This window comes from Callithrix jacchus, chromosome 11, assembly GCF_049354715.1.
Source record: "Callithrix jacchus isolate 240 chromosome 11, calJac240_pri, whole genome shotgun sequence".
Classification (NCBI taxonomy): domain Eukaryota; kingdom Metazoa; phylum Chordata; class Mammalia; order Primates; family Cebidae; genus Callithrix; species Callithrix jacchus.
Genome location: NC_133512.1, coordinates 17,511,460 through 17,524,168, shown reverse-complemented (window position 1 = coordinate 17,524,168; position 12,709 = coordinate 17,511,460). Strand labels below are relative to the sequence as shown.

General features: G+C 44.0%; 1 protein-coding gene across 1 annotated transcript in view; it reads right to left on the bottom strand.

Moving 5' to 3' along the window:
- Positions 1 to 605: 605 nt before the first annotated feature.
- Positions 606 to 12,709, bottom strand: part of SPMIP7 (sperm microtubule inner protein 7) — a 61,126-nt gene continuing 49,022 nt past the window's right edge. The window contains exons 8-9 of the mRNA XM_035253373.3: positions 11,469 to 11,576; positions 606 to 4,722 (exon numbers count right to left, since the gene is read on the bottom strand). Coding sequence (XP_035109264.1) covers positions 4,599 to 4,722; positions 11,469 to 11,576 — 232 coding nt within the window. The 3' untranslated portion in view covers positions 606 to 4,598. The remainder of the gene's footprint in view (positions 4,723 to 11,468; positions 11,577 to 12,709) is intronic.

Genomic DNA, 12,709 nt, shown 5'->3' with positions numbered 1-12,709 from the left:
ATACATATATTTAAAATTTAAATAATTAAATACACACTGCTGTAATACCTGCTTTTGCATTTGCCGGTATTCCATATACACATATCTTTCCATGATAATCAATATGAAGTGCTATTACCTTTTCAATGTATATATATTATATTTCAGTATATTAATGTACAACAATTTATCACATTTTCTCTTTTTTATTTTTATTTTTTTCCTTGAGATGGAGTTTCACTCTTGTTGCCTAGGCTGGAGTGCAGTGATGTAATCTCAGCTCACTGCAACCTGTGCCTCCCAGGTTCAAGTGATTCTCCTACTTCAGCCTCCTGAGTAGCTGGGATTACAGGTGCCTGCCACCCCGTCTGGCTACCTTTTGTGTTTTTAGCAGAGATAGGGTTTCACTATGTTGGCCAAGCTGGTCTCGGACTTCTGACCTCAGGTGATCCACCCACCTTGGCCTCCCAAAGTGTTGGGATTACAGGCATGAGCCATCGCGCTGGGCCTATCACATTTTCTTTTGATGGGCATGTTGTACTGAACTCCTATGCAGCTCAATAGGGAAGACACTAGGTTGAAGAAGCCAAAGAAGAGAGCCAAAGACAGCAAATGAGACATGAGATTTTATTAGGGGCAAACATACAGGGGAGAGAGTCCAGTGGCGGTAGGCTGGATAATAGGACTGCCTTAGTTACAGAAATGGTGGTGGTAGCCTGGACAGCATAACCCAGTGGCAGCAGGTTGGGCAGGAAAACTGCAACTGCTTGCAAAGGGCATGCAGTTTGTATAGCATTTTCCCTTAACAGCCTCCTCATAATGAACTCCACCTGTCAATCTTCATTAACCCAAAACTCAGGGCCTCGACCTCTTGTTCAGCCATAATATCCTTTAACTGGTTCCACGAGATGGGACAGAGGCATCTGCCATAAGGGTCATTCTAACGATACGCTTCAGTTATTTCTATCAGGTGTGTTTACCCTACAGGACAGTGGGTTGTTCTCATTTTCTCTCAGTTAAATCATGCTGCACCTTTAATTCTTTATGCAAATATATTTGCTCACTATGTAATTATTTGCTTTGATAAAATCCTAAAAGGGAAATGACCAAGTTGAAATATATGCCACTTGTGAAAGCTCCTAAAACGTTTTGCCAGGTATCCCCTAGGAAGGCATTACCCAGGTAAACTCCTACTAGTGGTAAACAGACGTCTGTTTCTGCTCATCAGCACCGATTTGTGGGTGAAAAGTGAAATACTACTGTTATTTCTCTAATATGGCTGAGGTGTAAAAATTTTATTGGCCATTCATATTTCTTATTTGTTGTTAATATCCTTTAACTGGTTCCTATTAGCTTAATCACTTTTTAAATAATAGGCTGTTTTTACAATGAGAATGTGGATCCTTTGACGTATTTTCCTGACAGGTTTATCTTAAAATTTTGATTGTATTTTTTATGCTGAAAGTAGCTTTTTACCTTCTTCAGTGTCCTTTTTGGAAAAAATTTTCACACCTTCCACCTTATAAACCAATTCCCCTGAGTTTCCAGGTAATCTATAACTTACCTATTTAAGTCTGGATTCTAGGAACAATTCGTTTAGTGAATCTATATTTCTTTTTTGTTTCAAATAGTAGTCCCAATACCATCTATTGAAAAAAACCTACCCTGTACTCACGGGTTTAAAATGCTTTCCTCTGTTCAATTCTCATCTCCATTCTACTCTGTGTTGAGTGTCATATTTTTTCAGATTGTTGTACTTTTGTAATATTTTTGCATGTTGCATTCTAACATCCTTATTGGCTAGAATAACACTATTAGCATGCATTTCCTTCTTCCTTTTCTTTTTTTTTGAGGCAGGGTCTCACTCTGTCACCCAAGCAGGAGTGCAATGGCACAATCATGGCTCATTGTTGCTTCAATCTCCAGGGCTCAAGTGATCCTCCTACTTCATTTTTTGATTTTTTTGTAGAGACGAGGTCTTACTGTGTTGCCCAGTCTGATCTTGAACTTCTGGGCTGAAGCAATCCTCCCACTTTGGCCTCCCAAAGTGCTGGGATTGCAGGTATGAGCCACTGCCTGGTTTAGCATGCCTTTTTCTCTCTCAGGTGAACTGTGTAATGTATAACAGCTTTCACCTAAATGCTATAAAAATGCCACAGTTCTCTGTATTTGTGTCATCTCTGGGAATAACTAAAAGCTGAGAGGGTGACTTTATAGGGAAGAATGTGCCTGGAGGGTGGGGAGTGAGGGGCAAGTTGTCAGTCTGATGAGGCAGAGCTGTGCTGGCTCCTGGTGCAAGAAACAACGCAAGACCAGAATTCAGAATCTGAAGAGCAGATGCATATCCCTGAGTCTATCGTCCATGGATTTTGTGACTTTTAGTTGTAATGCTGACCACAGAAGCCCCAATACTATGACTTACACCCACAGGTCAGGGTTAGGAACACTGGTCACTCTATGTTCTTCGTTGTCGTGGCTGACCTTGGATTTCAGGTCTCTGGTGAGCAGAATTTGCATTTTAATTTCACAAGTGAGAAATCTGAACAAGTTAGAGTGCAAATGGAAAGTCACCATCTCTCTTTTTCTGCATGAAGCTTAAGGATGCTACAAAGTCAACATCCTTCTAGAAGCAGCATTGGAGCGTTCAAGTTCTCTGACAGGTGTCTAGGTATCTGCAGCATAGAGAATGGAAAAATTATGTTAGCCTGCAAAATGTGAAGATCCAGTACTAATGGAGCCCTGTCCAGGCCCAGAATGATGAAGAGGTGCCTCAGATTTTGAGCAGCACGCACCTCTGACAAAGTAGCCTGCCAGGAATGTTTACTGAAAAATGTAATCTCAGGTACCTACGTTAATCTGCTTCTTGAATGAGGCTAATACTGCCTCACTTGTGTTTTTCTGAGAATGTTCCAGAGTTGAAGATTTTTATTTGGATCTATTTTTTTTTCCAATTTACTCTTTCTAAAAAATAACTAAACTACAAGATTGGGTTCATGGGGAGCCGTTCCTTTGCTTGAAGGCATGTCCACCCTCAGGATGGATGGTTGTTGCTCTTCCTCTTTTGTCCTGGTAGAGCACTCACCATCCGAGTCTGTGTTGTTGCCCATTGAGGCAATACATGATTCCATCACAAAGGTGGCCGGCTTCTCCCTTTCTGTGGGAAAATCAAGAACAAACTACCCCCGAAAGCATTTACACATTTTTACTTGGAGTTCTGCAGGATAACTATCTTGATCTGAATTTCTTAGAAGAAGTTAGATAAAAACCCTGAGACACTTCAGAAAAGTTTAGAAACACAGGGAGGGTTATTTTTTTTCCTGTTTCTATTTGTTTTGTTTTTATAATTCACTGAAGTTTATCCAATCTGCTGGGAAAAAGTGGAGGGGTAAGAGAGGTATAATAACTAAATACGGAAAACCTGAATTCCAGTAATAACTCAAGTTGCATGATCTTAAATACTTCACTTCTCCTGGCCTTAGTCTATTTTATTCATCAAATGCAAGATATTTGTAAAATGCCCGCTACAAGAATTTATTACAAGGTTGCAGGGTCCGACGAGCTAAGGTTTGCAAAAGCACTTTGTAAACTCCAACAGGCTCTGTGTATGTTTATATGTGTGCAAACCCTGTAAAAATACACTTAATTTGTGTATTCCGAAGGCCAGAGGGCTCCCCCTCAGCCCACAGGCAACCCTGAGATTCCCCAAGCCGGTGCTCTCTTTGGTCAAGACCGTGTCAGGCCACCCTCTAACCCAGAGTGGTCATGACTCAGACCTCAGGACCCTCACGAAGGCTGGGGAACGCTTCTCTCTCAGGGAAACACTGGAGCAGGCCAAGAGGGGGTAGATGTCGCCCGCGGGCGGTAACTCACGCCTGTAATCCCAGCACTTCGGGAGGCTGAGGTGGACGGATCACCAAGTCAAGAGATTGAGACCATCCTGGCCAACTCGGTGAAACGCCGTCTCTACTAAAAGTACAAAAATTAGCTGGGCGTCGTGGCACACGCCTGCAGTCCCAGCTCCTAGGGAGGCTGAGGCAGGAGAATTTCTTGAACCCGGGAGGCTGAGGCTGCAGTGAGACGAGATCGCACCATTGCACTCCAGCCTGGAGACAGAGCGAGACTCCGTCTCAGACAGATAGTGAGAGAGAGAGAGGAGAGAGAGAGTGTGTAGATGTTGTGCCCCTGTGTGACGTCCTCTGGGAGGAAAGAACGCAGTTCCTCAGTAGCGCAGAGTTCCCACGGACAGCATGTGGGTTTTTGACTCGATCCCCTTTGAGACCTGCTGTGGTCTGCTCTGCTGTAGAATCCCTGCTCTGAAGTGGTCCGGATGTGAGACCTCTAGGTGGACCCAATATTCCAACCCTAAAGAGGAATCTTCAGCCACACAACCCCTGCTCCCCTGCTGCCGGCTTTGGGGTCTGAGGGGCGGGTGCCCCGGGCCCAGCTGAGCGCCGCCTGCGGGAGGAGAGAGGCGGGGCCGGGCAGGGACGCGCAGGCCGGCGGAGAGCACCGACCCCACCACACCGCACTGCGCCGGGCAGAAGCCGCCTTTATTTCCCACCGCCGCACGGGCGTTCTCTGGGCAGAGCGCCGGGACAGCCAGCGCAGGGCCTCCGCCTCTAGAAGTCCAGGGTTTCTTTTTCCTTCTTGTTGAAGGGGTTGTAGGGTCTCACAGTCGTGACCAGTCGTGACAGTGGAGCCTGGTGACGGAAGAGGTCAACTGCCATTTCTCTTCGTAAGACGCTGCGGCAGGATGGGGAGACAAGGAGAAAAATGACACATAAAAGACATATAACCTCCAAGCAACCTGGAGAAGACATGGGTCGGGGAACCCGGGCCTCACCTAGAGGCTAGGAGAAGATGTGGCTGGGTCACCCAGAGTCCTAGAGAAGAGATGGGGGGTGGGAGGATCTTGGGCCTCACCTTGGGGCTGGGAGAAGACATGGGCGGGGGTCCCGGGCCTCATCCAGAGGCCAGAGGCTAGGAGAAGACATGGGTAGGTGGGGCCTGGGCCTCACCCAGAGGCTGCTGGGGGAGGGTAGGCAAGGCCAGTGGGCCGGAGCCTGTGCACAGGGTTTTACTGGTTCTGCCATTGCGTTTAAGCTGCCTGTTCCCACAGGAGGTTCATGATTGGGCTTCATTTTACTTTGCTAATCTACCCAGTGGGAATTAATTTGCCATATCAATTTTGGTGTGATAATTAATAAAATTTTTTTTAAAAGCTTTGAAAATGAGGAATGCTTTGCAAGTGATATTTTATCCCCTTGGGTTAGTGGCATTCCCATACTCCCTATTCCACCTGGAGCTGACTGCCCCAGTGTCACAGGAGTTGGGCCAGCTATTATAAGCAACCCCATAAGCCCATGGCCGGAAGTGATTTTGCTGTGAATTTGATGCTATTTGAATCACACACACATTGCAGTGTTTGTATCAGCAGCAAGTTACAATGCTGGTGTGGGAAATGAACCCTCTATAAATGAACCGACTACATCTAAGATGGCTTTGTTCTTATGCTGTAATCACCAGGAACTGATATTTTATTTTGCTGTATATATACATATATATGCATACACACACATATATATAGTATGTTGTGAGAAATGGCTGCAGAGATGGGAAGGCAAGTTTCTGTGAAGGTTACATTCTGGTGGGAGGATGTGGGCAAGAAACACTGGACCATGGTGAAAATGGAGCTAACGAAAGCATCTGTGCCCATGTTCCCCTGCTCATGACTTCTCCGTCTCCAACACACCCCATCTCCTCACTTCAAATCTCTCCAACTGTCCCCTCTCAGTCTGCACTCCATCCCTATATTCATCCTGAGGCACTGTGGGGGCCCTGTGCACTTTGCTCCAAATACGGTGTGGGGAGTATATGGCCCTGGACCCTCTTTGCATCAGCATTTGAGGCCTAAACAACTTAAAACCTCCAAACCACCAGTGCAGTTTGATCGATTACAGAGATCCAGCCAAATGCACTGTTCCTTGCCTCAGAATCACATGGATCCGATGGCCTCTCTTTTGTCCTCCGCTTCCAGCCTACAACCTGACAGGTAGGAGCATTCACTTGACTGCTGGTGTCTGAATCTAGAGCCAGGAGGTTCAGATTCAGGAGGGAGTGGGCAGGAAGGAAGTGAGGGCAGGAGGCAGGGGAGATTAGCTGTTTGCTTTTTCAGGAAGTTTAGAAGTGAAAGGAATGAGAGGAGAGAACAGGGTGGCAGCTCAGAGAAAAGCCGTGGGGAGACCCCGCTTGGGTTCTTCATAAACAACTGGCCAGCTGGGAGAGGCCAGCACTGTGGGGCGGAAGGAAGGAAGCAGGACTTAATGGGACCACAGGACTGAGAACTCAGAGATAATGATCAGTATTTTAGAAAAGTGACAGCATGTCTTTCTGGGGGAAAAGGGAGGCAGCTGTGACAGAAATAGAGTCTGGGATGTGGAGAGGAGGAGGGTGCACTAGCAGGGAAGATGAAGGAGTCACCTTGGGTGTCCCAACAAGCAGGAGGCAAGACCAGCTGAGAGGGGCATGGCGAAGGGACTGAGAGCTCGCGTGGCACAGAGGGGTTTGAAGACAGCCATCACAGGGAATGGCATTAGCTCTTAATAAGTGAGGAACCCATTGCAGAGGAGCAGTGAGAGTACAGTAGCAGCTAATATTCAGGAGTTCCCAGGGAATGCCCGTGTAAAGATGACTTCTTAGAAATAACAGGAAAAAATGCATCAGATCAAGCAGAAACAGGAGGAAGTTAGCTCACTACGTTCTCATGATACTCATCAGAGAGAGATCAAGGCTCCCACTTTCACTGGAAAGTTTTAGAAAAATAACTTACAGTGTTAGATACAATCAGAGTGATACTTCATGATGTGAAGAGCCTGGAAGGCCCAATTTTTTGATCACAAGGGCCAGGCCTTCCTGCTGGAGAGCACAGTGCTTATGTAAGCACAGTGAGTTTTTACACATTTAAATCCCTCCTGCCCCTCCCCACTGGGCTTTTTCATGCCAGGGCACCACTGCTCGCCAGGAGCTGCTGTTAGGGGAGAATGCAGAGGTGCAGGCCTTGACATTTGGGTCCAGCACAAATCATCACTTAGTTGTGGGTGACACTTTGGTTAGTGTCACTTTCTCTAGAGTGTTATCTGCACCCTGAGAATAAGATTCCCAGAGAAGCGACTTCAGAGGGCTCTGGGTCCCCACTCTGGGGTCATGGATGACAGCCAGCCATATGCACAGTATATGTGTATATTAGGGCCATGGGTGAAAGCCATGTGTGCAATGTGCATATTGAGATGAATTGAGAAGATCCCCAAGAGTCAGCCATGGACCTGAATCTAGATGTGAGAGTCTGGCCGAAAGGTATAAGTGATATTCTCTAGGAGTAACAGTAGGGGACAGTTTTTCATTTAGAAATAGAGATTTATCTGAAAGATAATAGGAACCTTTTATCACACATTAGATGACCTGTTTATGTGTAGATATGTTAGAGCAATCAGATATCAGGGTGGGATCCAAGATTTGCGGGTGAGAAGATGGATTGTGAACAAAAAAGATGAGGGATTATCAATGTTTATATCTACACTGACAGACAAAGAATCTTTGAGTTTGATCCCTCATAAATCATAAACCAGCCACAGGGTTTTATTCCAGCTCTCTTTGGACAGTGAGTCTAAATGATCAATATAAGGATGTATTTAGTTTTGACATTGTTTTATGTCCTTCACGTGAAGTAAATATATATTACTTGTCTAAATGTCTAACAGCTCTGCCTTTGGAAATAGATTTGTAATGTTTCAAAATATGTCTTGGCATTGGCCTTGGCAATGATTTCTTGTATATCACACCCAAAGCTTGGGCTACAAAGACAAAAATAAGTAAATATGACTGTCAAACTAAAAAGCTTCTGTGCAGCAACGGAAACAATCAGCAAGAATAAAAAGCCTACAGACTGGAAGAAAATATTTGGGAACCGTATATTTGATAAGGGTTAATATCCAAAATTTATAAAGAATGCATACAACTCCATAGCATGAAAACATATAACACAACTTTTTAAATGGGCAAAGGACCTGAACAGACATGTTTCCAAAGATAACAAAAATTGTGAGCAGGTCTATGAAAGAGTGCTTAACATTGCTCATTAGGGAAATACAAACCAGAATGAGATATCATCTCACACCAGTTAGAATAGCTGCCATCAAAAACACAAGAGATAATAAGCATTGATGAGAGTGTAGAGAAATTATAAACAGTTGATGGGAATGTAGGTTGGTGCAGCCATTATGGAAAACAGTATGGAGTTTTCCGAAAAAATTAAACATAAAAATAACATATCCCTTCTCCGGGCATATACTCAAAGGTGACGAAATTACCACCTCATAAAGATACCTGCACTCCCTTGTCCATTGCATCATATTCACAATAGCCAACATATGGAAACAACAGAGGTGTCTGCTGACAGATGAATGGATAAAGAAAATGGAATATTATAAACCCTTAAAAAGGAAGAAATCCCGCCATTTGCCCAACATGGACAGACCTGGAAGTCATTTCGCTAATAGATACAGAAAGAAAAATATTGCACAATCTCACTTATATGTGGAATCTAAAAAAAAAAAATAAAAGGTGAAATTTACAGAGATAATGAATAGAACAGTGGTTATGAGGAATCCGGTGGGGGGGTGAGGCAATGGGAGATGTCAGTCAAAAGATACTAAGTAGGAGATACTCAGGAGGAACAAGCCTGAGACCTAAGGCCCATCATGAGGACTAGAGGGAGTCATAGTGTATAGTATTGAGGACTTTTGCTGAGTAGGTCATAGATTCTATGCTCTGACCACAGGGAGAAGGGGACAATGGGTAACTATGGAGATGATGGATGTTAACATGTTCACTATAGTAACCATTTTACTATACACCCATATCTCTTCATAATATTACGTTGTTATGATGATATACACAGCAGAATTTATTTTTTTAAATACATGCAAATATTGAGACTGGAAAAAAAATGTGTTTTGAGAGAAAACCAAATGCAAATTATTAGCATAGAAAGCCATTGACTTCCTTTTAAAATGTTTCTCATCTGATGGCCTGGAGATGCAAGACAATCACCAATCCGGAGAGTGCGATGCGTTGATAAAGCCTCCTATTGGCAGGCACCTTAGAAAAGGCAGCACACACAGGGCCTGTGGAATGCCTGGCATGTCTATACACAGTGGCATACAATGGGCTAGTTGGGGCCTGAGACCCAACCCCTATAGTGCCTTTACTGCGCCATAAGGAATGCTTGCTGCCCTTAATTAGCTGGGGCCAAGCCCCACTCTTCCAAGTCACTGCATGAGCCACTCCTCTGTGAAGTCTTCTTTAGTGCCCCCTCCCAGAGCTCCAGGCAGCTTTTGTGTGCCTCAGTTTTCTTATCTGTAAAATGAGGATAGTAACATTCCCTTCCTCGCCGGATCCTGGGACCGTGACATGAGTTAGTACTCAGTCAACAGAAGTGATTATTAGTGTTAAGACACTTTTCTTCATCCTCTGCTGCAGTTGTTTATTTCTCATTGCAAGAGGGTGAGTGCCTTGCAAGCAGTTCTTGTGATTTACTGGAACACAGTAAACATGTGTTGACTCAGTAAAAGAACCTGTGAATCCACCAGCAAATGGGTGAGTGAGTGAGAGGATGAGCAGCGGGGTGGACCAGGGCCACAGCTCAAGAGGCCTATGCATGGCAGCTGCTCCCATTCACAGCCAGTGCCTTACTGAAGGTTTAAGAAGTTGATCAGAGCAGGAGCTCTGGCTTGGTACACATGGCCTGACAGTCACCTCCTCAGAAAGCTCTCCCTGACCACCAAGATCAGCAAGCCCCTCCCAAGGCACTCTCTCCTAAATCAGTCTTCTTTCATCAGCACATTTCACTAGCTAAGATTATTGTTTCATTTCTTCAGTAACTTGTGTGCTTCTTTACTGTCTATCTTTTGTAACAGAACATAAGCTCTTGAGAGTCAGGACTTTGTGTGTTCATCCCTGTACGTCCAGTGCCTTGAACAGTGCCTTGCCCAGAATCGATGCTCAACAAATGTTTGATAAGTCCAGGTGAAGTGACTCACACCTATAATCCCAGCACTTTGGGAGGCTGAAGTGGGCAAATCATTTGAGGTCAGGAGTTCAAGACCAGCCTGGCCAACATGGGGAAACCCCATCTCTACCAAAAATACAAAAATTAGCTGGGCGTGGTGGTGCGCGCCTGTAATTCCAGCTACTCAGTAGGCTAATACATGAGAATCTCTTGAATCCAGGAGACGGGCTGTAGTGAGCTGAGATTGTACCACGCACTCCAGCCTGGGTGACAGAATAAGACTCTGTCTCAAAAAATAAAATAAAATAAAATAAATGTTTGATAAACGAATGAATCCTCTACCAAAAGAATGTGATCTAGGAGAAAAAGCTCTCCTTTTGAGGGAAAACTGCTCCCCCTCTAGTCCACCTTCCTACTGTGATAGCCTATTCATCTGTACTGGGCCAGCCACTAGACCTGGTTCAGACTGCATTTGCATTTTCAAAATAGTTTGCAAGGCCACAACTTCCATCAGGTGCTTTCAAATTTAAGTTATAATGAATGAGCAATGACGTGTTCCTTCTCATTAGTGGCTTCAAATAAAGGAATCTGTAATAACCTTGCATCTAACATCTCCTGTTTTCTACGTGTGTGTGTGTGTGTGTGTGTGATGGAGTCTTTCTCTGTCACCCAGGCTGAGTGTAGTGGCACTCTTGGCTCACTGCAAGCTCTGCCTCCCAGGTTCAAGCGATTCTCCTGCCTCAGCCTCCCGAGTAGCTAGGATTACAGGTGCATGGCACCACGCCTGGCTAATTTTTGTATTTTTAGTAGAGATGGGGTTTCACAAAGTTGGTCAGGCTGGTCTCAAACTCTTGACCTCAAATGAACTACCCACCTAAGCCTTCCAAAGGATTACAGGCGTGAGCCACCACACCTGGCCACATCTCCTGCTTTCAATTTGCAAAATGTGTGTTTAAAAATATATATGATTTTCAACAGAATTTTGTCTTTTATAAAAAATAAGGTGGCTGTTCACAAGAAGTAACCATGTATCTGAGGTGTGTTCCATGTGTCTGTTGATGGTCACAGAGAAGGGTGATGTGTGTGCACAGCTGCGAGTCTAAGAAGCAAAGATGCCGTTCCTCTAATGTCCCTTAAATACCTTCATATGCCCTTTTTGGCCACATTAATAATAACATTAATCTACACCTGGTTTTCAATATAATTTTGGGTAAGATTCAAAAAGGAAACACACAAAAGGCTTAATGAAGTTCCCCTCAATAGGAAAATGGAAAATTATCTCCTCTCTGTTTCGGACTTGATGCTTCATTTTTAAAAACAATGTAAATTTGCTTTTACTATTTAATTGTTCTTTAATGGAATATAATTAGGATTTCCCCTCCTAATGTATCTGAGCAAATTGAGTAATAGGATTCACACTTACCGGTACAGTTCTGAATCTGGTGATGGGGTTGTTGATGGAATATTAGAATTTGCTGGGTGGGTGGCTGTGAAATGAACCTTGCCGGTATATCCTGGCATATTTGCAGCACTAAAGTAAAGAGTTAAGAGAGGAGAAAGAGAGGAAATTAACAGGATGATTTGTGAAATTGTCATGGTAACTAGGACCCAAATATGAACAAATATAAAGAAAGATGCAGTCTAAATTTCTCCCCCCACCCGACATAAGGTGTGGAACTTGGGCTTTCCAAAAAGGAAATGGTGCCGGCCTGGGGTACAGGCACTTAGCTAACAGCCCTACTCTGGGGTCAATAAAATTTATTTCAAGTGCATGTTTTTCTCCTATTTTAAATTTCCACATCTTTTACAAACATGACTCACTGCTGAGCTCTGTTTTATAATGAAGGAAGATACCAGGTCTTACCAGATCAGCAGACCTGTATCCCACATGTATCTCTGTAACGGGACTCTAATATTAATGAATATAATATGAATAAATATCTGCTCTTACATTATAGTGGTGTTACGTTATCAAATGTCTTTCTTATCACCATTAATGTACTGTATTACAGATTTCAGATGATTTCCTAAAATTGCGCATTGAAAACAAATGTACACCAGCATTAATTCTACAGCAGTTTGTTTAGTCGAATTCCGCTGACTCTTGTGCTTCCCTGTTCTTTTCTCCACCAGGGACAGTGGGAGATAAAAGGAATGAAGAATTTATTCTTCAGTGTGTATAAAGCTCTCTCTCTCTAGAAAAGGCACACGAGCATTCAAGAGAAAGGTTTAAGTAGGTAGTTCAGAGGAAGGAATGTGAAGAATAATCAATATTCCTGCCATGACAGCATACAAAGCAGTTTACAGATTATTTCCTACGAGGTGGGTAAGGCTGGCTTATGGGACAAGCCCAGTGTGAAGCTCCATCCTGTGTGCTGCTCACCACATGTCGCCTTAACTGCAGGGAGTTGAGGAAAATAAGATTTAAATTGTATTTCAAAGTCCAAGAACACACTATTGCAGATCATGAGGCTCTAATAGCTTGCCATCTTAGCAAACTTGTACCAATGCCACAGCCTCGACTCACTGTGCTGACTTCCAAGAGAAATGAGAAAGGCCACCATCATGAACTTGCCTCAGTGAGGAAAGGGCCAGTGGGCAGTCTGCACATGTCACTCATCTCATTGGCTTTCACTTGCCATCCTTGTGGCCTTTCTCTGAGAG